Source organism: Oryzias latipes, chromosome 22 (assembly GCF_053564925.1).
Source record: "Oryzias latipes strain Hd-rR chromosome 22, Olatipes_Hd-rR_3.1".
Classification (NCBI taxonomy): domain Eukaryota; kingdom Metazoa; phylum Chordata; class Actinopteri; order Beloniformes; family Adrianichthyidae; genus Oryzias; species Oryzias latipes.
Genome location: NC_136258.1, coordinates 16,002,082 through 16,028,299, shown reverse-complemented (window position 1 = coordinate 16,028,299; position 26,218 = coordinate 16,002,082). Strand labels below are relative to the sequence as shown.

The following is a 26,218-nucleotide window of genomic DNA, read 5'->3' as shown; positions in this document are numbered from 1 at the left end:
AGGTAGATAAGTAAAGTTGATGTCTTACATGTACATAAGCAGTTTTTTGACGGACAGATGAGATGATGAGAATGTGATCTACCTGTACACGTTTCAACCATTGACTGTATATAAGAAGTGGACCAAGTGAGTATGACATCACAGAAAATGGCTCAATATGGCTCCAACATGATAAGTCAATTCAGTCCCCATTTTTTCGTGATTCTTATGCGGCCATGTTGCAGTCAGACGTGTCAGTGAGAATTGATTAGTCCAAAATCTGTCAATCAAACATTTCGAACGATCGACGTGAGGGCAAGCAGGCACCAGATACTTTTATTGAGGCATCTGATTGGTCAGTTTATAACTTGAAAAACTTGCACAATAGAAAAATACCATGAAAAAAATTAGGATTAACAAGAATTAGAAATTAACAGAAATTAATTCTGTCTGATAAAAACTGGGAACCGGATATTGATAAATTATGTAATAAAATGGTTACAGTATAACGGGGTGGGATTATATAAGTTCGCTTCCTCCCACTCCCTTTCAAGCAATATTTATTAATATGTCTAATTATCCTAAGTTTGATTAGTTACTGTATGCATGTATAACTGATGTTTATATTGCTGTTGTGTATTATTTCTACTTAATTGCTTGAAATAAACCATTTCAAATCAAATCAAATCAAATCAAGAACATTTTGTTAAAAATGGTATTAGAGCAATAATGGTTATTCTGACCAATAAAAGTCTATGGGATTTTGGCTTCTTGGAGCCGGAGGGTACCTTCTGTTTGGAGGTCACTCACTCCTCTTATACAGCCAATTATCTCAACCTCTTGCCTGAAGGTTTTGTCACTTGGTTTATCGCTGACTAACCTGATCAAGTTATTTAAGATGGGTGAACAAATCTATCAAGTCTTTCAAAGTAACCACGCCCCCGACAACCAATAGCACCAACTCAATGCAGATTCATACTTTGGAAAAGTAATGTGGACTACATGCTATAAAAAATAAACAAGGGCACACATAGGAACTCACTGATCATCTCAACAAGCTGAATTGTTGAACATCAGGAGGCAACTTTAACAGTGTAAAATAACAGTATTTAGAAAATGCATAGACCAAACACTGCTATGTTCATCAGAACATAAACTATCAAGTTTCAGGATGGGATCAGACCAGCATCAAAACAGATGAGGGGAAGAGCAAAGACAAATACAACCAGATTTTGGAGCGCTGTCAGAATTCAAAATGGACCACGAACAAAAGAAAACGCCAGGTGGAACGTAGAAAAAAATAATAATAATGATATAAAACAGAACTAGAAGGTGGAGAACAGCTAAAAAGAACCAATAACCATTCCATATGTCTGGGGAATAACAGAACCAATGCAAAGAGCTATGAAGACACACAGGACAAACACAGCAAACAAACCTCCCCTAAAAATCAGACATGGATAAAACAAAAATAGAAATGTAAAAACCGGTATAATTCTTGTGGAAACGCTAACATTGGAGAAACTGGACGCAGGATTACCACGAGAAAAAAGATGCACAAAAATTAATGTAGAAAGGAAGATTCATAAGGTCAAAGAGGAACAAGCAGAGCAATAAACCCTCAAATCAACCATATCTGATCTCTGCAAAATAATCACTCCCATCATACACTGGGACAAGGCAAGAGTAAAAGGAACAAAAAATACATCAAAAGTTGAATCAAAGGAGACGTTCAATTCAAAAGGCAGAAAGAAAATGAGATGAGGAGGCAAACACATCATCCACTTTTGATGCTCTTCTCTGGGGACCACTAGGCAAAAGGGGGTGTGGTTACTCAGATAGATCTGACAGGTTTGCAAAATGGCCACACCCATGACAAACAGCAGATAGTGACAGGCATGTTTTTTTTAGAAACCAAACCTTCTTAAGTTGGATGGAAACATATTGGTGTGAATAATCATCCTTATCTTTCCATGTGTCTGAAAAAAACATGACTTCACCAGGCAGTTATTTAAAAGATGGGAGGTAGTGAGATTGAATGAATCATTTTAAACCTTAAGTAAGTCCTGAAATGTGCTTTTATGAATTTGTTTGACTAAGAAACCATCTCATTTAAATATCAACACAACAAAATTGTTATTAATGACACTCTCCCATTAGCAAAAGAGCTTTATGTGGAAAATATCGCTCCAAGTTTCAATTAGCTAAACATTGTGAGGCGTTTTGGTGGCTGTGCCATGGTGATTTATTCTACAGAGAAACATCTGAAGTCATCAGCTACTGTATCCAAAAGGGGAGGGGTGTTATAACACAAAGCAGAAAGCACAAGTGATTTATAATACCAGGAAAAATCATGAGTCAGCTGTGTCTGGTGATAAATTGGCCTAAGGAATGAAATATTCTAGGTGTAGGACTTCCTACTTTTATTTTTTGTGTTAAGATAGAAAAATTGGATTTACCTCTGAAATGAAGCAAAATAGTATTCCAAAAATATATTTCAGATTAAGGGAAAAGTTTGGCAAAAAAAAAAAAAAAAAAATCTATCAAGTTTTCAGTATATGCTAAAGGATTTGGCTGAAATCTCATGACGCTTTTGTGCTATTGCTGAACGAATGAGTAAACGGCAGCTTTGGCGACTTGACATCAGCGGGACCATCAAAGCAGCTGCTGTGTCATAACTGATGAAAGCAATTTAAGCCCCGGAGGCTTAGTGGGAAGCTTCACTGCACTTATGTCTGCCTCAGGGAAAACCTATAACTGCAGAATTGCTGACACTTTCATATTCAGCACTTCCAAATCCTGGACGGCAATGAAACGCACCACAAAGGATCAATTGCTTTATTGCTTCCGCCATCCTCGTAGTTTGCCACTTGCTCTCGGCTCAATCACCGAATGAAGTTTACTCATCCCAACCCCGTTCAGAGAAGGTTGTGTTGTCCTACGCTTTTCTTATGTTTGGGATGTTAGTAACGTTTCAATCTTTGTGGATGGTGACACTCACTTCCTGTTTGAAGAGGTTCTGCCTGTTCTTAAGCGAACGCAGCTTGATCTGCCGTTCCTCGTGCTCCAGCTCTGCGTCTGGAAGCTGGAAATAGGTGATGAGGTCATTGAGGGTTTGGAGCACCTCCTCCACAGGGAGGGCGCCATGTGCCTGGTTCTTCAAACTCAGACAGTCAAGGTCTCTGTGACATGGAGACAGACAAAAGGAGACAACAGAGGTTTACACATCTGATCTCCACAATTCGTTCTGAACTGATCAAAAATGTAGTTGGAAGGCAAAACAGGCAAGAAGGAAGCAGGGGATGACTGACACAATGTTTAGCCCACAAGTTCATTCATGCTGAAATACTGATTTCCACTGGGCTGCCAGAAATAGCTTCTGCGGGATGTGTGGGAGTGTGTGTGCAGAGCACGTCACTATCATGAGAACCTCTAAAAGAGACTAGGCCCTTTGACAAAAGTGCCATCCGCTTACACATGCTCCAGCTATTTCAACATAGCCAAGTCACTGCAGCAGGGGTCAGGGTTAGGAAAAGCCAAGAGGGAACACTTATTGAGCTTTCCTCAAGATCCTGCACATTATGGAGCCCCTACATCACAGCTGCTCCCCAAACTCCCTACAGTGGTGCTCATTTGGCTCGTCACTTTATTTGATAAAGATAAGTGCCATCATATGCAAAACAAATACTGTTTTGCAATGCTTGACCTGTAGATGCCATAAGGCATTCCATGTGGGATTGGCACAGGATGAGTTTTGACTTTAATAAAGATCAAATGTGCAGAGGTCAATTCCTTGCAGGTAAAATTTTATAAAAGCTATTGCCCAAATGTTTTGCATGCAGGTATTGATCCTTGCAATTAGCAAATTAATATTGTCTATATAATAGCAGTTATTCTATGCATTCATTCATGACCCTATTTTAACTAATTATATGGAACTTTCAGTTTGTCTTTTTAAAGACGCACTCTGATGAAGATGGTGTCTTTAACATGTTCTTGTAACATTTTTCTGACGATGGAGGACATATACAAAGAAAATTAAGATAAAAATTGCATTCCTGAGTATATTTACCCTCGTTGGGGATCAAGGGCAGATGAAAAATAGCAGTTTAAAAATTGTATATTTTACTGATTATCAAGAATCAGTTTGTAAAATTGCATGTAAAATTGACCACTCCAGTCATTTTTTTCCAATGAGTAATTTTGTACCCCAAAAAAGTCTGTTTTTTTTAAAGTCCTATACTGAACCCACAATAACCTTTGTCTTTTCTAACTAAGAAATGTTTTTTACCATTGGACAGAGTTGAAAACAACTTCAGGTAATCTTTATGGCTCCAAATCCTTCATATCCTTCTCATGGATTGCTGGCATACTGATGCTTGGTGCACCCAGACTGTGACTCTCACTCCCCATCAGTGGTCACACTCTGAGTCTACACTCTGCAGATTGTCAGAAAGGGTTTGGGGGACTTTGAGATGACAGTTTTTCAGCACATCTTGACTTTTCCAACTTGGTTTACTATGCTTTTTAGCAAAGCTCTGCTAACAAGACTAGTTCTTAACTCGACTCGCAAAGAAAATGGGATATTTCGCAAAAGCAAGTGTAGATGATAATTCAGTTCAATCGAGTCATTTGTGCAATCATCACTGTGTGCAGATGTGAGTACCCCCGTGGCAGCAATTACTCTGTGCGCTGTGTACCTGATGAATCGGTTAAACAGCCGCATTGTGTTGCGGATGATTCGTGCAGCGCGGGACTCTTCATGTTGGCAGCGCTGGAGGGTTAACCCGTCATCCATGTGACCCTCAGAATGTAGGCACGCCTGGTAAGACATTCAGACGGATAACAGAAGAGGATGGGGAAAAAAAGCAAAAAATATACAAGTTGAAAGTCTGCAGAATCAGAGTGTTTGGGATACAGCTTTTACCAGTTTGGTTATGTTTGCATAATGACATCAAATTACTGCGCACACATTTCAATTATTTCTGCTAAAGTGGCAAAGGGAGAATATTTACAGCACTGTGAAGGAGACATGACCAATCTCATTAACTCAATTACTTTTTTACTCTAAAAAAGGAAAATCTGCCCAGAGAAATCTTTCTATTTAACTCAAATTTTATTTGTCCCTTGCATCCAAAAACAATGAGAACTTATGACACTACTCACTCTTCTCTTGAGAGGGCCGAGGCGGGCCGATTTGACATCAGGCGCCTGGTAGGAGAGCCACAGACCCGTGGCCACATGCATGATAAAGCAGAGGGAGTCCCCGTATTTGATCTCTGCCACCCCCATGCCCTCAATGTCCCGCTTGGGGCTTTGTTCCAGCTTTTCCTGCACAGAGGGAGAGCAATGATAGCTGTCATGAAATGCATGGGCCTGCTGGCACAAAGGAAACAAGCACAGCAAGTTATCTGCAGTTTGTGGCTCCACCCATCAAGGACAAATTGTAGTAGAACACAGAAAAGAACGTAAAGATTTCTATGAAAAATGACCTCAATTCTATGGCATTATTCATGCTTTAAGTATACTTTCAAATGATGAGTTCACAATATATAGCCATGTGTATAAAATGGCACTACAACCAACACACCCAAATGGTCCTTCGGTGGCAGTTAGTATTTTCAACTCAATTAACCTCCATGCTGTATTTTTCACTGGTCTAGTAACTCTTTTAATTTTCATTGTCCTTCATACAAATGATGATTTTCATGTGATGTCTGTGGGTGGATCTTTCGTAAAGGTTTTGAGGCAATTGTGAGTTAAATGAATGCTCCTTAAAGCAGAACATAGATCATCCTGACAGAAAGTGGGAATTAATTCTTCATGCCTTTATATTTTTACAGTCAGGGTGGGGGGTTCTTACCTTACATGCTCTGAAGCAGAAGGCGGTGGAGACTGTGTCAGACCTCTCCCTGTCCTGCAGGACCAAACCCCTGTCCTCAGTCAGAGCCAGATAATGACCCGTAGTGAGGTGACGCAACCGAAAGGACTGCCCCCAGCGGATGTGGCTTCCACTCCAGCTGAGGATGTAAAACAAAATTCAAGTTGCAACGGCAATCGATTGCTTTGTTTTCTGTCACAAAGATAATATAAAGGGTAGAAAAACAAAGAATTTTCTGATACTAGCTGTTAATTAGGAAGGAGGGATGCCACACAAATGAAAAAGCAGCTTTGAAAATGCAAAACTGATCGGTTGTGACAGTGTATGGTAGGCAGTTTCAAAGATTAGAGGGAAAGAGGAAATTGAGGGAGTTAGAAGGAGCCTTGATAGGAAGAGCGCGGATAGGAGAAAAGTGATATGGAGAGGGGGGGAAATTGCTAGAAGATCCAGCACAGAAATAGTATAACTGGATGATGGAGAAAAAGAAGAGGGAGTGGAATTATTTGTTAAAAAAAGTAAAATAAACTCACAACCTACCTGATTCGAAGTGGCTCCACCCTCCACAGCGACCGTGCCTTTGCGCCCGCTTTACCTGTCTCGTAATTGACTATCCTGTGATGACAGGAGAAAACTATTTAAACCATATAACCATTCATATCACATTTGATGTTCACATTTCTGAAACCCCTGTCTCATTAGTATGATCAAAACTTTCCTTAAAATGCCATTGTATAGAACTTGGTCCATGTTTTCTGCCCTGTAGTGCATTATCCTTCCACTAGGGGCAGCATTTCATTTCAAAATGGCCTTGAAATCTCATAAACACTTTTGGCGGGAAAGGTTTAGCTAATTTTCTTAAATTTATGGTGAGAATAACAAATTTTTAATTTTTTTTAATGACTACTTCTTGTATTGAAAGAATGCAACATTTGTTAATAATTTATTATTAAGGATACAGCTACATCATGTTAAAATGTGTTTATCAAATTTGAGACAAATTAAAAAATTAAAAAATTAAAGACCCTCTCCGGTCATCTTTTCATCTGTTTCAAAAGCATCCCCAATGGTCTTTTACTTCTACTCTAAATCTGTGTCGTTTTCTAGGACACAGTTTCTACAGAGCAGTATAGTTCGTAAATGTTAGGGCAGAGTAAGCCCAGCCTCATTTCCCATCATCTCTTTGTTTACACCCGCTAGCTTCCAGCCCCTCACAACCTCAACCTAACTAATCTACGTATATTCAAAACAAATTGGAATTTTCTGTCAATCAATTGATGTAGTCAATTAAGATCTGTTTTATGTGTAACCCTCCCAAAAATCTCTAAGGTCATACATCCCCACTTAAAAGACTCCCCCTGCAGCCTGCATCTGTCACACCCGTGTTCACCGGCAAGATGGTTAACTCAAAGACATAAATAAACACAGGAACACACAAGCTGCATCCTTCAAGCAGAGACATGGTCGCTGATAAACTACACCACGCTCCCTATCAGTGATATATATGACTGGGTCTGGAGATAACAGAGAAAGACGCCCCCACCGCCTGCAAAAGATAGAAGCCTGAAGTGTTTGAGCCGCACCCGGAAAAAATTGGGGCCTTAAAAAAGATTGCTGCTTCCGCTGGATTTCAAGGTCAACAGTAGGAGATTAAACGAAGAAAAAGGGAATGTAATCCCGCCCCCGTGTTTGCCATGCTCTCTGCTAAAAATAGACACAGAGTGTGTCCGCGTCTGAGAGGAGGAAGCACATCTTCTGGCACCTGGATGACTGTGTGTGGGTGCCCTCTGTTTCGACCCACTTCTGGAATGGTGTGCCATTTTTATTCAGCCTAACTTTATCTGTGTTGACATCCTGTAGCTACAGTGTAGCCAAAAATAACCTCAGAGGCCATTTCGGCTCCCAAGAGGGCAAAGTGTTCAACGCTGGTCAAGGAGATCCTCAGTTCATGCTGTGTGTTCTGGACAGGAGTTGCTCTGTGATCCCCACCTCTGCTGCTCTTCGCTCTGGTCCGACCCTGGGATGGTTACCACTTCGTCGTGACCGTGGAATAGACGCATCACATGACCCCCTAACAAGTAACCTATTGGAGGAGAGAAAGGCGTAACATTTATGAGTAGTTATATTTTTTGTTATTATTATTATTTAGCTTCTTTGAAGACTGTAGCATAGAGATGAGAAGAAATAAAATTAAAATCTTAAAGGTACTGTACATTATTCACAATCATAAAGTTTCTGCATTTGATTGTTTACTTATTATTCATCATAAAACGATATCTTCATCTATGCATTAATAGAATTATAATCAATACATTTGAGCTTCCAGAACTTAAAGCTAAGGGAGCTACATAATTAAAATCCTCCATCTGGAAGGGTAATACCTCCTAAATGAAACAAACTACGGTAATCAGAATTGTTGAATTCTTTACCTTCTTCAATGTTGCTACCAGAACAGATGGGATGGACGTTCCATAGAGTCTGCATGAAGGAAGCATCCACCTGGATGTTGCCATTGGAGATAGACAAGTGCTGCAAGACAAAGTTGATGCCACTTATTAGTAGCACACAAGAAACAGCAGTCACTGAGCAGTAAAATATGCAAGAAATACATGAAAAAAGCGATCTGTGAGTTTGCTCAAATTATCAGGAAACTGGTGAAAAAAACATGTTATGAGCAGAAATAAAACACTGACTGACAGGTGCCTCAATTTGGAGATTTTTTTTTTCTTTAACTGAGCTGTTATAAAGTCCCAAACCTACCACTAAAAAAAAAAAATAATTGCAAACAGCAGCAGCTGGGCCTCCACAGAACATCCCTCTGCAGCCCTCAGGAGTCACTTTATCAGTGACAGCTGGAATAAAACTCAGATTGACACAAGCGACAGAAAGGTGAAAGAAGTCATCCGCCAATGGCTCTGCCACAATCTGTGTGTACATGTGTGGGAAGGAAAATAGGTGCACATTTTATTTTATTAATCTTTATAAAGTCAAAGACTTCATGAAATGTACGGTTACAAATGCCACAGTGATGGGATATTAGAATACATGGGATGACAACTAACCATTGCTGAGTAAAAATGACCCTGGCAGGAAATTAGAACCTGTCTAATGAGAAAACTTCAGCTTCAATAAACCTTTCTTATTATTATTGGGCAACCTTGAAAAGATAAAACTAGAAAATGTTATTAGTTCTGATGCTGTGCTTTCAGATTAAGGTTACAGAAGAATCCAGCGAGTAACAATAATACACATCTCCCAAACAGCAGCTGCGGTTGGAGTATTAAACAGAAAACGTACCAGATATCGCTCCGAGGACACGCTGACGAGGATGAGGTCATCACCAATGCGCACTTTCTCCCCCTCAGATCTCTGTTTTGAGGCAGGGTGGATCGTCCACCAGCAGGCCTCCCCTATGAAAACAAACAGTCTTCTTCATGTTACCTCCATATTTTGATCTTGATATCTCATAATCTACTTTTTAGATTTGTTTCCATTTGTTACGTATGCTATCTTCTGAACCCACTGAATCGCTTTCAGGCCAGGGTCACTAGGTTGCTGGAGCCTATGCCAGCTACTGTTGGGAAAGAGGGGGGTAGACCGTAAACAGGTCACCAGTCTGGTGCAGGGCCACACATTTACACACATGCACATCTAGGGACAATATAGAATTACCAATTAACCTGTGAAGCATGTTTTTGAAGCATATTACTGGGGGATCCTGGAGAAAGTGGAGTTTGCACAAGAAGAGTATGCAAACTGCACACAGAAAGGTCCCAGCCAGTATGTACCTTTTACGCATGAAAAGATAAATATATTTACATCTAAGCAAGTTACAAAGGTTTTACACCTGAAAAGCATCTTGTTTGAAATCGGATTTTTCCAGCTGTCCACATCATTTTAAAAACAAATACATGGTGGGTATTAGGAGCTCTAGGCAATGCCAAGAAGATAGCCTTCAAAGACAAACTTGGAAATCCAAAATTCTTCTTGTTACAAACACTTAGCTTCAATGAAGAAGAAAAAAGCTTGTAGAGCTTGTAATAACATTAACTTCTTCAAATATTCTATATTGAACAGATTGATGTTTTCAACAGTCAAAGGTTTACATTTTTTTGCTGGCACAAACAAAATCTGAGCACAAATCCCACAAAGTCATCCTGAAGCAATGGCTCGTCTACAATGCTGCATGATGTGCAGCAAATCCAAAGCAACGTTAAAAAGTGGGCCAGCTTATGGGGAAACAACAACAACACTATCAAATATATCATTACACACTGTGTGTCTAACTCACTTCACAGGGAATATTAACTCAAACGGTGAAAAGAAACACTGAAATTTAGTCAAATGAGGTACTGAGAGAAAGTGTTGAGCAGAGGGAATGAAACAGAACAAAAGACATCATGGAGGATAAAAGCAACACTGTTCCAGAGTATCTCTTTTTACCTGTGGAGTCCTCCTGAAGGCCGACATCAAACGATAGCTTGTCTGTTTGGGACCTTGATGTCTTTAAACAGGCCAGGTACTGTGAGCAACATGTACATCAAATTACCAGAGATGAAAGGTCTCACATGCTCTGTCATGTTCTGGTGACCCTACTTGCCACATATTGGTAATATTTGACTCAATAAACCAAAATTTGATACTTTTCTCTTTATTTGGTCACAGTTTTGTGCAAGGTCTCACCATAGAACTGAAGGAGTGCAGCAGGAGGATGGCGTGACCATACAGCAGTGTTTTGTGTCCACCACTTTGTGCTGCCTGTTAAGACAATTCACACACACACAACAGCACATGTCAAACAAGCTTTTGGAAGAAGAAAAAAATCCACAAATCTCCTTAATATTGTGCTTCTTCATGCCACCCCTGACATGTTAATCTAATATGACCTTCTTGATGATGTTGATGTCCTCAAGCAGCAAGAACATGTCTCCTGGGGAGTGCTGGCCGCCCTAACTTGCCAATGAAGACATGCAGTTTGACTCGCCAGGAGAAGATGGTGCTACTTGCTCTTGTATCCATGATCGAACCAGATACAGGGTAATCTTCTCCGACTACGAGAATGTGGGAGGGATGCGCAGCAACTGTCAGTCTCAAGCAAGGAATGACTGTGTGGTTTTTTTTGTTTTTTTTTGGGAAAGGGGTTGAATTTTTGGGATGCAGGAAGGGGGATACGAATGGGGTCTCTTCTGGGAAGAAATAAAAAGGTATCTGGCATTCTGCTGCAAGCAACTTAGGTGTCACTCACCTTCCTTATGAGCCTCTGTGAAGCATTAAGGTAAGAAAGGGTGGCATCATTTATATTTTTTTAAATATTGTTCTTTTAAAACTTTTTCTTGGTTTTGATGTTACAGCGCCTTAAGAGCAAGAAGAATTTTAAAAAAAATCTGACTAAAAATAAATGGGGGCTGGAGAAAAATACCATCTTGGAAAATGCAGGTCGAATCATGGGAGTTGTGGCAAAATTGGAGTGAATTTGCATTAAATCTACAGACTACAGTACTTCAAAAATGTCAAACTATGACCAGATGTGGGGTAAATGCTGTTGGAGAAATTGTCAGCAGGCTGTTGATTTTGCTCTAATTTACAAGAATATTGGACTGAAGTCATGAGAGCTGATAGCAAATGATAGAAGTCCTCCCATAGAAATGTACCAAACTCTGTTGGGTAATTTTCTATACTCCCTAAAACGAAAATATATATTCATGCTGGAAGTTTTGTTATTTACAGCCAACTGTGGAATGAAGTGAACCATTTCAACCAAAACTGAAATGATGAATAAAAGCTGAAGGAAGTGAATTCTAGCAAATATCGATCCGAAAATACAATACATTTGTTTTTAAAAATAGTTGTGGTTGGCAGAATGCTTATAAAACACAAGAAGTGACACGACAAATATTTATATCATACATGTAAATGTGAAGAGAAATGAATACTAAATCATCATCTACCACGAAAGAATTCCCCAAAGCAACAGAGCTATTGTTTAATATTATTAGGTATTTAAATTATTAATTTTTTAATCATTGATTCTTGTCATTTTTCTTGTCTTGCTCTGTATGACTGACAATACAAGACTTGTGCTTTGGATTTTTCTTAATGCTAAATAAAGTTTAAAAAAGAAAAACAGCTGCAGTGCTTTTTTTGTTTTTTTTATAAGAAATACTTTTTGTGTATATTTCTAAGGTAACTCTTGTCTTGCTGTCAGTATGGGCCCGGAATTTTGTCTTTTTCTTACAATGTTAAATAAAGTTTTAAAAAGAAGAAAAATAGCAGTTTTTTCATGAGAACGAGAATTCTTTGTGTACAATTTGAAGGATTTCTTGTCCTGCTGTCAATATGGGACCTGTGCTTTATGTTTTTCTTTTAACATTTAATAAAGTTCTAAAAACAGTTTTGAAAAAAGAAGAAAAACAGCAGCAGTATATTTTGTTCTTTCTGTGTATTTTTGAAGGATTTCTTGTCCTGCTGTTAATACGGGACTTGTGCTTTGTGTTTTTCTCGTAACATTTTATACAGTACTGCAGAAAACTATCATTTTATATTTTGAAGGACGTCTTTCTTGTATTAAATTGTACTGAATTGCTGTCAATAGAGGGCCTGTGCTTTTGTGTTTTTCTTAAAATAAAGTTTAAAAAGGAATTAAAAAACATCTTTGCATTTTTGCAAGAATTGGTATAATATTTGCTAATTATTCCAAGATTAAATTCAGTTAAATAATCTTTATATACTAAAAAAAGTCAGTTAACACTGCCTCTCTTCTACTGTTTTTGCGCCTCCCGTCTATCTGCTTTTGATTGGCCACTGGAACAATAGCCCATCTGTAGTGTGATGCAGCTGTGTTGTGCAGACTGCAGCACTGGCTTCCAGGCTTCTTCTGTGCTGCTGGCTTCTTGCTTTATGCTGGCTGAGGTGCTGAGCCTAATGCAGCGAGATACACAGAGCTGCAATCACCCCCACCACCACCAATAGACTCTGGTCTACTGCTCATTTTCCACTCTGGGCAATGCGTTATCATTAAGGGAAGAAATCTTCTAAAGGCACACAGAGAAAGCAGCAAAAATGACTACAAGTGTAACACCCTTGGTTTAACTAATGTAAAAAAGAGAAGACTGTTGGATAAAAAGGAGAAAGACAAGATGTATGTGCAGCTGTTAAGTGACACCGTCTTATCAATTTAGATGTCTGACATGTAACAAGACACAGCCTCCTGGTGGAGTGTGATTTCAGCAGTGGTCAGTATAGGCTTCCCTCTGGAAACAAGGGAAAGATGTGAGGGAATACAAAGTGAAAACATGGCGCGCACACATCATCAGGGCACGTCTGTCTGTTAGACTGTCAAACCAAATCGCTTGGCAACAGGTTTGCACTTGAGGAAATTGGTTTAAAAGGGCTGCTGCTTGCTATTCGTGCAGGTCTTCGATACATGTCGATGCCACCTGGCTGAAGCGGACTAAACTATCTATTTGGCCCAACATCTGCCCAGTGATGAGCCCATCCATCGATAGGTGCATTGATTCCACAGCTCAGTCGAGACATATCTAATTTCCCTTTTCGTAATAACCGCGCTCGTGATATTTCAGCGCTTGGGATGAGCGATGAAAGTTGGACAGTATCGAAAACGGCTAAATGTGGCAACAGAGAATATACTCAGGAGAAATGCAGCCTGAAGGCTTCCCCCGGTATTCCCTGAAAGTCACATAAAGAATAAAAAGTTATTAAAAAACATCGGAGATGGATTTATCACCTTCAGAATAATGCAATGTCAAAGCCCCACTGAAACAAATTCAGTCATCCCTGTAGGTTTTCATGAGATTTTATTGATTTGGGTTTTTTCCATAGATTCCTGCCAGCTAGAACAAACAACCCCCTCAACAGCAGAGGAACTAATGGCCTTGACGTCCATCATTCTACTCTACAGAGAGTCCCCTGTGGCTCAAATCCTCCATCCCTGACACCTCCCTTCATCTCTGGAACACAGCGTTAAAAGTGAAGGGTTTAAAGAACACCTTCTTGTCATTACTGATGTGGTATTAGTGGCTGAAGAGGGAGAAGAGTCATGCAAGGATCTTTGTCTTTTGACTATGTCACATGTGATCATCTCTGGTTTAGAAATGTGTGCGCCTGACAGGGATTGTACGGCCACTTTGATTATTGGAAAGGGTGTGACAGATGACAGCTTTTTCTGGGAAATTGGGTTGTGAACGATCCTGTGTTAAATCTGATGCTACCGGCCTTAATAATGCACATTCAAGCAACCACTTCCAATACAAACTCTATGTAAGTGCATGTTTGTGTGTGTTTTAGGCGCCCACGTTCAAAACTATAGAGTTCATGCATCACTATGCGAGTTTTCAGGTCCATTTTCGGGCTCGACAAACAAAATGTGGAACCAGTGAGTGAGTGACGAAAAGCTAAAGCAGCTGAACTTTGACCAATCAGGGACTCTGGTTTGGTAGTGACACACGGATTGGGTCGTTTTTAATTCAAGGAAGTGACAACCGTTTAAAAAATGATCGTGGAGAAATTAATATTGCCGTTTGTGCCCAGCAGGAATTATAGACATCAAGGCTGAATCCGAATTCCTCCCTTACCTCTCTGGCTCCTCTCCATTGCTCCAATTGCAGTGGCATTTGAAGCTGTAGTGGTGTCCAAAAGTGTCATTTAAGTAGGAGCCGACTTAGGGCTGGGGATCCCTCCGCCAGTAGAGTGAACCGTGTCACACTGGGGTGTGGAGGAAAAATGCATTTCTTTACGTCGGTGTGCTCTGAAGCGCAGAAGTTTTAAGTGTAAAAAAAGTGTAAATTTAAATGTGAGTATTGTTTTTTTTTTTGCATGACTTTTTAAAGTTACAAAACCAATGTTCTCATGTATTTTATGAGTAACTACTTGCTAAATAACCAGCGACTATTGATAAGATCATCAAGCGGTGGTAATCGTCCAGATTTGAAGAAAATATTTTTTCTGAATCTCTTTGATTGGAGGGATAAATGTAGGGATAGGGAGAAGCCAAAGGCGTAGGGAAGGAATTCAAATTTGCCCAAGTCTTTCATATATCAGAATAAAGTTGTGGAAAAAAAATCCTGTTGAAATATTTGCAAGATTTGCACCACTTTGAAATTTCACACCGAGCCTCTTTCAAGTGTGAGTATATGTGCTAGTATCGGGTGGCGACAGTCCATTGTAAAAACCATATCATAAAAGCACATTCAGGTACCCGCGTTCAGCAAATTCTATCACTTGGCCTGTGTGTAGTATCATAAGCTTTCAGGACAAAACACTGGTGAACTGAATGCCACACCATCCAACAATGAGGCTCAATTTTTTTAACCCAGTAGCAGAAAAAAGAAGTCATCTTTAAAGAACGCGCTAATGGAAAAGATTCCATTGATTCCTGTTTTAGATGCTCAGAGATGACACGCGATATGCTGAAAAAGCTGTGTATTTTATCTTACGCATGCATAAAGGGTGAGAGGAAAACAGCATCAGCAGCCAACCTACCCATCGATCCGGGCCTCGTGTCTATCGTGTACAGGATGGAGATTACACACAGAAAATAGAAGACAAAGATGGAAAAATTACATTTCCCAAACAAAAATAATTTTTGTAACAACAAACTCAAAGGTTTATAAAAAATAAAATAAAACAAATACATGAGTGAAGCTGCAGTAGTAGCAGGGTATCTTCATCAATATTCATCATGTCCTGGACCTCTGTGCAGTCAGAGTGCCTAAGCTGGTATAATGGGCCTATTTTGTCAATTAATCAACAAGCAGCGTCTGCCCAAGAATATTTAGCTCAGCTGCATTTCGTCTTTTCTACCTCTTTAGAATCTGAAAGCAAAGTTGGCATGCATGCAAATAAGTTGGACTATGGTTCGTATCTGGGTTTTTTTCTTCTGTGTGTTGGAGAGTGTTTCTGCCACTCACCCCTTCATTGTTCTGTCCACTTTTAGCCAGCATCTCCTGGAGGGCCCGCACCGACAGCGACTGCTCCAGCACGAAGGTGCAGATGCACAGGTCCGGAGGTACATACTGCAACAACAGTTGACCCCACATTAAACATTACAAACCCTAAAGGTGTTAAATTCCTATGGAAAACCTGTTTATTCTTTATTCTTCTAATACTCAGCCTGTACGTTTTTCTAACATTCAACAGAGTATTAGGGATACAATTGAATAAAAACCTTTATATTAGCACATGAGAATAAAGGTGTAAAAATTATAATTAAGTCGTAAAATAAAGTCGTAAAATTATGAGGAAAAAAGTCAAAATTTTACAAAAATACAATTTTACATTTATGTGTAGAAGATTCTATATTTCATAAGTTGTGAAAAGAAGAGAAAAGAACCAATATCATATTTCAGTATGAAAGGCATAGAAAATGAAGAAATAGCCTACTTAGTTTTTAAGTGAGTCAACATTGACTTATTTTAAGTACCAGGACATTGAAAAGAATTTGCAGGAAACTCTTCAGAAAAAGATTCTTGACCAACAAGGAGTGGATTTCCGGCGGGTGAGCTGTTTACGCTGTGAGCAATATAACTGCAGTGGCCCAAATGCATTATGGCACATAGATTCCTATTATAAGTTAAAGCCCTATGGCATCACCACACATGGCTTCATTGATGGATTTAGTCTGCACCTAATGAGGATGGAAGCTTACCCAACCAACTTTATTTAAAAAAACAAGCCTTTTTCCTTGTAAAGTCATGACTTTTTTTCTCCTTATTTTACGACTTTATTCTTGTATATTTTTGGCTTTTTTCTTACACTTTTAACACTTTTGGGGTTAGTGTTAGGGTTATGGTGGCAGTAAAACTCTGTTGTAGTAACATGAAAGCAATGCTGCTACAGTCAAAAAATGGCAGTTTGGTTTGGAGTTTAAAAGAATAATGATAAATGTGTTTTGTTTTGTTTTTTCCCTAAAATGTCCCTAAAATGTCACTCCTTTAAAGCACACAAAAGGAAGTCAAGGTAAAATAACTACCGCATCATCTACTGCAAAGTATGTTTTTTAGCTGAAGTGGGATTCTAGAAAGCCAGCAGCAAGTCTTCATCCAAACACAAAATTTAAGAGGGTTCAACAACCTTTACGGCCAGCTATCAACACTTGTTTTTAACTCTTTTTTTTTAGTAACTTAGAGGAAGAAATCTACATAAGGCTTAAGAAGAAAAACAGCTTCTTGGTCTGCACAAATCATAAGATGATGACTCATGAAACCGGGGCTGACTGATGTACCTTTACTACACTCAGAACAGTTTCCCCATTAATAAAGGTTAACTTTAGAAACAATAAATGTAGGTACTATCTGCACTCTCCATGTCCACATTAGTGAAGTACTGAGCAACAGCTAAAAACTGAAAAACTGAGAAGTTGCCAAATATAACAAAAAATCAGGACAGAAAGAGCCCCGGCAGCAAAAATAGGAATGCTGAGGCCACAAGATAAATGATACCACCCCAAATACACCCAGCTAAACTTTTTCTAAAGTGGATCATTCACAAAGATGAGTCTGAGACCTTGTTCAAAACCTCACAGCCCAGTTTCAGGTTCAACATCGTTAACTTTAGCGGGGAAATAAAACAATATTTAGGGTAATTTTACTGCAGCAAATGCAAGTCAAACATGTTTTGACATAATTACATCAATATTTTTTAACATGAAGCATATCTAACTATAAAAATATATTTAACTCTGTAAAGTACACTATATTAAAAAGACAGAAAATTATTATTTTTTTATTAAGATGTTTTATAAACTTTTTGATGAAATCCACACAAAGATATCACTAAAGCATTTTATATAGAGATAGTCTTTACATAAGACATATATATATATATATATATATATATATATATATATATATATATATATATATATATATATATATATATATATATATATATATATTTTGTGCTTAGGAAATAAATCATCTTATTTACCCATTGACCCTTGGAAATACGTTCATCAAATAAGGTAGGAATGGTGACAGGGAACAAAAACATACTTTTAAAATGTATTAAAAGTATTGAGAAAATGTGTCTTTTATTCTAATACACTTTATAATTTCAACTGTGCTTGAGTGAGACCTGATGTGTAATAATCTATTTTGTCAAACATAAAACAAATTGGGATGTGTACTGAAATGCCTTATACTAAGATCATGTAAATGGAATTTGGTACCAACCAGAATGTTGACAGAAATAAACATGATATCACGCTGGTACATAGATGTCTTTTCCAGGCACTCTATAGTAATAACAAAGAGTTTGAGAAAAGCTTCACTCTTAGGTCAAAGGGACGAACAGCTGACATCTGCTCATGTCAATCATGAAGTCATTCCATCAGATGACCTTGAAGATGCCTTCAATAATTTAATAAGCATCACAAGGAACTAAGAAAGGAGACAAAGTCAAACAACTAAATCAAATTTACGTAATAATGCAAATTGTTATTTTTCCCAGTAACCAGATGCATTTATATAAGAGTAATTCAGTTACTAACTTACAGTAATTACTAATTGCTTTTTTTAAGCAACGTTCCCATCCTTATTGACATCAAACAGATTAGGATTCACCAACTTTGAAAAGAAAATCTACACGAACTTGATCAAACATGATTTCTGGGTTGAGAGTCATTTTAAAAATTATTTTGCAAAAGGGGACTTAAACTACACCAATCACAGGGGGCTTAAACTGTTAAAAGCTTGATTTATTAAATATCTTGTGATCATTGCAAGGCCTAGACTTGTGTACAAAGCAAAGCGGCAGCATCAACACCAAAGTGTTAAATGGGCATTCTTCTGATAGTCATAACATTTAGTCTCTGACAAGGACAGAATTTCTGGTCATAAATCATAATCAACCATTTTCCCAAACTGATTGATCACGCCATTTAGGCTGCACACATTTTAAATCATTTTCAGCCCTCAACTAGGATCTTTCACCGATCACTTAACCGGTTCACTAAAGAAAGAATATATATTATTGATTAGTCCTGCTTGAAATTGTCCTGTTGGGGTTTTATTTTTACCTCTATCTCTCTCTGAGGTTTAGCTTTGTGTCTTTTTTACACAAAAACGAAGATAAAACACAGAAATGTGAGTATCTATCACACCTGTCAGGTGTAATAACAATCCTAGATGTGGTTAAAACCCATTTATACCGTTTGACATGCAAACAACAACCCAAAGCAGTCATCTTTGCTAATCTGAACAGTTTGCTTTTCATTCTCATCCCTATTTCTGAGAAACATCCTGCCATCCTTTCAAAATAAATAATAAACAAACAATAATGAATCAGAAAGATTCATCTGAAAAAAAGCCTAAAAAATATGTCAGAGCTGCAAGTGATGTATTCTGATTTTCTAAGGGAGGCTGTCATGTCAGAGACAACACACTACTAGAAAGACATAGAGGAGAATGCCCCTGTGAAATACACTATACTGAGACAACATCCACTTATGCGGAAACTACAAAGAAAGCCAATTAAATTTAACTGAAGAGAAGTATATTTTTTCCACACAATCCATCTGTGATGTTCCACGAAAAATAATCAAACATACGGAGCCGTGTCAGATTATTATAACACTTCACTGAGCTTTAACACTGTCACTTATCAACTTTAGGCAAGGAAGTCTTTTTCCTACACTGATGAGGCCCTGCTCTGATTTTCTAAATCTAAATCTGAATCTATGCTTTGACATAGTCCTGGTTTGTGTGGTTTAGGATGCTTTTTAGCTGATATTGACTGAAAATGAAATTAAGTCACTTGGCATTTTCTTAAATGTGCATATTAAAAGCTCATATTTTTGCTTACTCCATGTAAAGCAGCTTTTTTTCATGATTGCAATCCAAATACTAAACTCTGCTGCTCATATTCCTCAAAAGCATGTTCCTTACAAATGTAGACTCATTTAAAATGGAGAAAAAAACATGCCTTCCAACGGTATAAGACTTAATGCCAGAGAGCATTGTTACAGAAAAGGATACTGATAAGGATTCTGTGGTTTAGTTTGGGTTTTGTTGTTCTTGGTCATGTTTTTGGTTTCCTTTTTGTTAGTCACACCAGTTTCAGGTTCATGATCTACAGCTATCTTCAGTTCAGTTAATTGCCCTCCTCCTATTTAAGTGTTTTGTTATCTGTTCATCCTTGTCAGGTCATCTGCTCTTTTCTAATTTGTTGCTCCCCATGGTTTTGTCATGTTTCAGTTTGCTTATTAAATGTTTTATTTTCTGTCACCAAGCCTGGTCTCCTGCATTTTGGGTCCTCCACCACCAGTTCCTGAAAGATACTACCAAACCAAGATTTCTTAACATTTGGGCTTTGAGTTTACCTGGAAGCCTTATGATCATGACTGCAATCAGATTTTCCATTGTCAGTATCTTCCTGTTTCTCTAAAAGTTTTGTTATTTTTATTCTTAGAGAAACTACTTAAAAGTGGAATCACTGAACCCACCTTTGCCTCTGATGTGGGCTCCAAGTAACACAGTCGATTGCCCAGCCCCTCAGCAGCCAGGCAGAACTTACGATTCTCCTTCTGGATGCAGGCCACGCACTGGAGCACCACTTCATCATCCTGTCAAGACAAAACTGACTTCAGTTTTTTGGGTCTACCCAAGCAAGTGTAGACACACAAAGTACGTTCCATTTCAGCAGAAACCCAGTTCGACCCATTCTCTTCAGCTGATAAGAGCGGGTATGTGAAGGTTTCTACTCAGTCTCCCCTGCCTCAGCGCTGGGGGAGAATGCATAAAGACACCCACCAAAAGTTCTCTTAATGAAGTGCTACGTAAACAACTATCAGAGCAAAGGAAAACTTCAACCACATCAATATGGTGTAACATGGAAACATTTTGAGTGAATTTTAATGTAGTTACTTATAAATTTGCTCTGTGTATGTGTCTTTGTAAATTGTCAATTCAGAGGAATAATGGAGGAGTTAGTTATGACGTTAGGAGGAAGTGGATAAACAAAGTTTTAACAACATATTGAGTTTGGTTAAAAATACTTTATCTCTGAGCCATCTTGGACCTAACAGGTGAGTTTTCCAATGTTGTAGGAATAAAAAAGAACCCCCATTTGCATTGTTTTCATCCAAAATTTAATGTGAAAGGTTCAATAAGGTTTTTTAACTGTGAGATTTTTGCTTAACAACATGACAAGAGCTATGGCACATAATTGAGATTTCCAGTGGAATTTTGGGCAGATCTTTGCCAATTGTCACATTTTTATTTTGTCTCTACATGTTTGATCCTTTGTTTTAAAACATAAAAACAGTTTGGCTTCAATTTTTGAGATTTTTTTTGTAGTAAAAAAATGACAACATTTACCACATGGAACTTAGTTTTTTGACAGGTTCATTGTGAAATTACCATGTAATGTAATAAAAAATATATTGGTTTAAAAAGGAGCTGGGGTTGTACCAAAAAAAATGGATGTTACGCACAGTGCCACAAATACTAACTTTAAAGATAAATAAATAGAGCAAATTTTAAAATAGAAAAAAAAGTTCAATAAGGCCCTGGACTACTAAGGGTTTATTTAACCAAGCAAAGGTTAATATAACTGGCAGTTAAAACACAAGTTTGAAGTCTCTTATCTTTAATTTAAAATATTTTACAAAAGCATAAAAAACTGTAATGTGGCATTAATAAATGAACACATTCCTTTTAATATTGTTTTTTATATACGTATAATTCAAAAAGGATTAAACATGACGGATTTTAACAGAATAACATGCAAATAAACCGATGGAAATGGGTATACATTGAAACATTGAATACATGATTCCTTTAAAGTTCAAAAATGTAGGCTACCGGTAATCATTTTATGTTAAGAAAAAGCTAACAGCTTTCATAGTGATTAAGTAAACATTGTGGGTGACTATATTTTTCTCTCTTAAGTCCCACTTTGCAAAATATTTAGAGAACATAAACGCTGAAAATTGATGCCACTGTTGGATAGAGCAAATGAGCAGCTTGGAGTTTATAGTGCTGGCCTTGTAACTGTTGAATTGAACATAGTTACTCTCTGAAATCTGCTGATGTTGGCTGCTGTGGGACAGGGAAAGGTGGGGGCATCCATACAATTGCCAGCTGCATTATTTAATGCGAGCAGGTATTGTGCTGAGAACTGTGTGCAGCAGCAACAGTGGAGACGGAAAGCTCTCTCTGCACCGGAGACCTGGATGCCAGCATAACAAAGGCAGCAGCGCACACAGGTTCTGTCATGTTTCCAATAAAACTTGCCATTCAAATCAACGACATGCCTCATGGACACAACGAGCCATCAACTGATGTTTATGTGTGACAGATGAGAGATTATAATTTCAGTTTTACTACCATTCATTATCGTTACGTGCTCCATCCTGAGTGAGGTCACTGGCGCTTATCCTAGCTTTCATGAGGCAAAGGCAGGGAACACCGCAAACAGGTTGCCAATCCATCAGAGGAACACATACAGAGACTTTAAGCCACGCTCACATACCCCCACCACCCTGCACTCCTTTTGGCTGATTACCTGGATCAGGTGCATTGAGAGGACTCCTGAGTCAGCAAATCAGCAGAAAGCTGTTCAGACAGAACCACAAAACATACAGGCTGGCAGATCTAGGAAGACTAGGGTTGGGCAATCCTAATTTAGAGTCAAAGGTTTGAAACCTATGACTCAACAGAACTTTCCCTGGCATGAGGCTAGAGAGCTAACTACAAGAATGGGTCACGGTTTTTTTAAAGTTCAATCTAAGATTTTTTTAAATTACAAAACAACAAAAAAGTAAAAATAAAAAAATACCTTTTTTAATTTTTCTAATAAGCGAGTAACAATAACGGAAAAAAACATTTTAGATTGGCCCCTTTCAGTTGGCTTATACCAAGCCTTGTGTTTTTTGATAAAATAATAAATACCAAATCCTGGTATGGTACATACTGGTATGCAGTAAGATGCAACGTTTCACTTCCCTCATGATTTGGTTTATTAGTGTAACGTACGGTTCAGTGTTCAATCCAGAATTGTGGCTTCCCTACTAACTACCATCCCATACTACAGCCTAAGCAATGGCTCTCTCATATTAAAATACAACCAACTCTGTGCTCTTCAAACCAGTTGATAAAGACTTGAAAAAGTGTCCAAAAAGCTCAATCCACCTTTTAAACCACTTTTTTTCAACCACTAGTATGCTGTGAGAGATGGTAAGGTTTCTTTCACCTAATTGGTCCAAAATCATTTACCGTTGCAGGATATCAGCTCTGTGTTTATCCAAACAGGCCCAGAGTAGGTAGAAATATGAACAATATAAAACACTTTTTTAACCCTTTGTGTTTATTTGGTTCTTATTAAAGACACTTTGATAAGAATGAATGTTGTAATTGTTACAGACTACTGAGTTTCAGGTTTTTTTTCCATATTTGTCAAGTAAAAAGTGAACATTGGCTTAGGAAGTTTGAAAAATACCAAATGTATTCAACTTGAGGTCATGGGGTTGCTGGAGCCTATACCAGCTACTGTTGGGTTAAGGCTGGGTACTTCAAAGACAGATCATCAATCCATTCAGGGCCACACGCTCACACAATTTAGCATGTTTCTGGACAACCAACCTTTTTCCTCTGGAGGAGGAAAGCATTACATGTATTTGTCACTTTCACCGTAAACATACTGGTATGTGAGAATGCTAACCCATGCCCCACAATGCAGCCCTGCAAAAAAACTCCATCAGATGATGTTAAACATCAGACAAACCTGCACAAAGGCAAACAGCTCGGAAACAACAATCACCAAAATGAACGACCCTGGGAGTATTTCAGGCAGGCAACTCGAGCAGTGCGCTTACCCAGTTACTCCTCTATGTAGGCGGTTCAGTTTAATCAACTCACCAGTTTAGCATCCTACTTAAGTTCCAGGTGTGCGGTCCATTCCTTCTCTTCCATTTCCGCAAGCTCTGCGTTTGTCACCCCACCCTCCTCCCCGGCTTCCCCCTGTGAGCTCCGTTAGGGGTAGTTTAATACCCTAAATTTTCTATGGAGATCTTTGTTTTATTTAACTGAACGGAGCCTTATGCCGAACTAAAATAAATATGGAAATACATTTTATTTACTGCATGAGTTGTCTGACTGAAATGCATGTTTTGAAAATGTGGAATGAAACCCACATCTGCACAGGTAGATAAACTTCATCAAGAGAAGGTTATATTTGGAATCCAATCCAAATTCATGTCATGCAACATCCCTTTTGATTATCTAATCATGTCATGAAAGCCCAGACTACCATTTTAATCCAGTTTGGATAGTATCTTCAACAGACACACTCGAGCCAACACACGTCTGCTGGGATTGATGGCACCATTCATGAGTGCAGCAGCAAAGACTTTAGATGATCTGATCTCAGATCAATATGAAAATGTTACTCAGCTCTGAACTGCAATGAATAGCCCTTCACAGCAACACAACACCTGGCTGGTTTCAACATACCATTACTCACCCTGTTAAGAGAGACAGCAGAGGATTGACTTGGACCCCATCATGACCATATTGATCCACGCAACGCAATTTTGTCTGTCTGACCACCGCCATGGCACATAAAATGTTTCTACACCATCTAACCCGCAACTGACCCCGTCTCACCCCAAACACTTGCCACTTTCTGGCTCCCTCTGTAAATCTCGGTTCCTCCATCATAAACACATATTTCTCATTCATCTCCTGTTATTTATGCTCAGGATGGAACAGTCCCTGCTGGAAGCTGGCAACTGTTAAAAAAAATGAAGGAAGGCTAGAAAGAAAAAGGCTTTCCGTAATTTACAGTCACAACGTTACCATTTGAAAACTGTTTTAAAAAAAATCTGTACTCTAAAGACCCACTCAGATTAAAACAGTGTTTTATGTGTTTTTAACATTTGTTTTGTGTCATTTTTCTCAGGATTGAAAACATATACTAAGAAAATTAAAATTAAAATTGTGTGTCTGAGTATTTTTTTATTCAAATCATTGTGAATCAGGAGCAACTGAAAAAATGCAGTTGGAAAAAGATTTTATTTTTTATGCAGAAAATATGCTGGGTGACAAGCTTTCTGCTCTGCTCCATTCTGATGCATCCACTTGTAAACAACAAGATCCTGCCACTCTGCAAAATATATGTACAGGGAAAAATTGCCTAAATCAAGGACCACTGGGAATACTTTGAAAATAGATAAAAAAGATGATCAGAGTGAGTCTGTAATGCACCAGACTAGGGGGTTGTCAACCACTCATCGTTCTAAGTTACAGGGGGTTTTAAACATTATTATTTATTATTTCAGCTTTAAAACATTATTTCATTAAACATTATAAAATCCATTTAAAAATCATCATAGACTACATATTTATGCTTCTAAAATCCATTTCTACAAACAACTGAGAAATAAGCTGAGATATCAAGGGCACCTTGAGACAGAATTGACTTTATCCGTTTTTTTCCCCTTACTCCCAGTTTTCTGCCTCTGTCATCCCTCCACCCCCCTCCCTTAGAGGATGCAAGCGCACATGTTTAACATGAATTGCATAAAACACCAGCATGCTCGGTTGAGTCTCATGCGAGTGGTGCTTTGGCATGTCAATGAGCATGGTGATTGTGATGGGAGCTTGTTCATGGTATTGTTCCTGTGTCGGCCAATCACAGCCTCCCCCTGCATGTGGGAATTATGATATTGGAGGAGAAGGTTGCATGGAGACAGACCGGCTCGACCAAGATGTCCTTCCACAAGGTTACAGAAAGTCAATAACAGTTCAGACAATTATATCAGTTTGTGCTGATGTAAAAATCTTTCTGTTTTTGCTGACATGGACTTCATCGACTATAATGCTTCTAAGAGAAATACTACTGAATGCAACGTGCATTTATTAAGTTTGGAGGTTTGAATATTAGTTTGCATTTATTTGATAATTTGGTCTTTTCAAACCTTTTTTATTCATCTTATTTCCCGGCTTTCATCCATTCCAGTGCAAATCTGTTTTTCCCAATCTTGCAAAGAAGGTTTCTCCCGCCTAATTACCAGAAAAAATTGCCAATATAACCCAAATGCTCCTAAATAGAGTATTAAAGCCTCTAGATCAAAAATAAAATGCAGAACGCAGTACCGTGCATGCAGTTGCCAATATAACCCAAATGCTCCTAAATAGAGTATTAAAGCCTCTAGGTAAAAAATAAAATGCAGAACGCAGTACCGTGCATGCAGTTAGTGAGTGAAGAGAAGCTCTCACTGTGTGTGTCACGGGATTGCAATGCATTTTCTTGTGTGTCCCAAAGGCATGACAACAGCTATGGTAAATCTAACGTCATTTAAACTATGTCCAAGTCACGAAGCAGCAAGAACAGCATCAGCAAAGA

The 26,218-nt window shown here is 38.4% G+C and overlaps 1 protein-coding gene across 16 annotated transcripts in view; it reads right to left on the bottom strand.

Annotated features, from left to right (window-relative positions):
* LOC101172039 (ryanodine receptor 3) overlaps positions 1–26,218 on the bottom strand; it is a 115,827-nt gene that overhangs the window by 66,854 nt on the left and 22,755 nt on the right. For 10 of the 16 annotated variants that reach the window (XM_023951495.2, XM_078941013.1, XM_078941016.1 and 7 more), the window contains exons 2-15: positions 20,316–20,435; positions 15,784–15,888; positions 15,356–15,376; positions 11,103–11,117; positions 10,541–10,615; positions 10,301–10,379; positions 9,155–9,267; positions 8,287–8,386; positions 7,847–7,940; positions 6,398–6,472; positions 5,843–5,999; positions 5,146–5,310; positions 4,680–4,801; positions 2,981–3,161 (exon numbers count right to left, since the gene is read on the bottom strand). In XM_023951495.2, the coding sequence (XP_023807263.1) occupies positions 2,981–3,161; positions 4,680–4,801; positions 5,146–5,310; positions 5,843–5,999; positions 6,398–6,472; positions 7,847–7,940; positions 8,287–8,386; positions 9,155–9,267; positions 10,301–10,379; positions 10,541–10,615; positions 11,103–11,117; positions 15,356–15,376; positions 15,784–15,888; positions 20,316–20,435 (1,422 nt within the window). Of the gene's footprint in view, positions 1–2,980; positions 3,162–4,679; positions 4,802–5,145; positions 5,311–5,842; positions 6,000–6,397; positions 6,473–7,846; positions 7,941–8,286; positions 8,387–9,154; positions 9,268–10,300; positions 10,380–10,540; positions 10,616–10,743; positions 10,911–11,102; positions 11,118–15,355; positions 15,377–15,783; positions 15,889–20,315; positions 20,436–26,218 lie in introns of those variants that run through there. The other 6 variants (XM_023951503.2, XM_023951507.2, XM_023951508.2 and 3 more) reach the window with 4 other exon arrangements.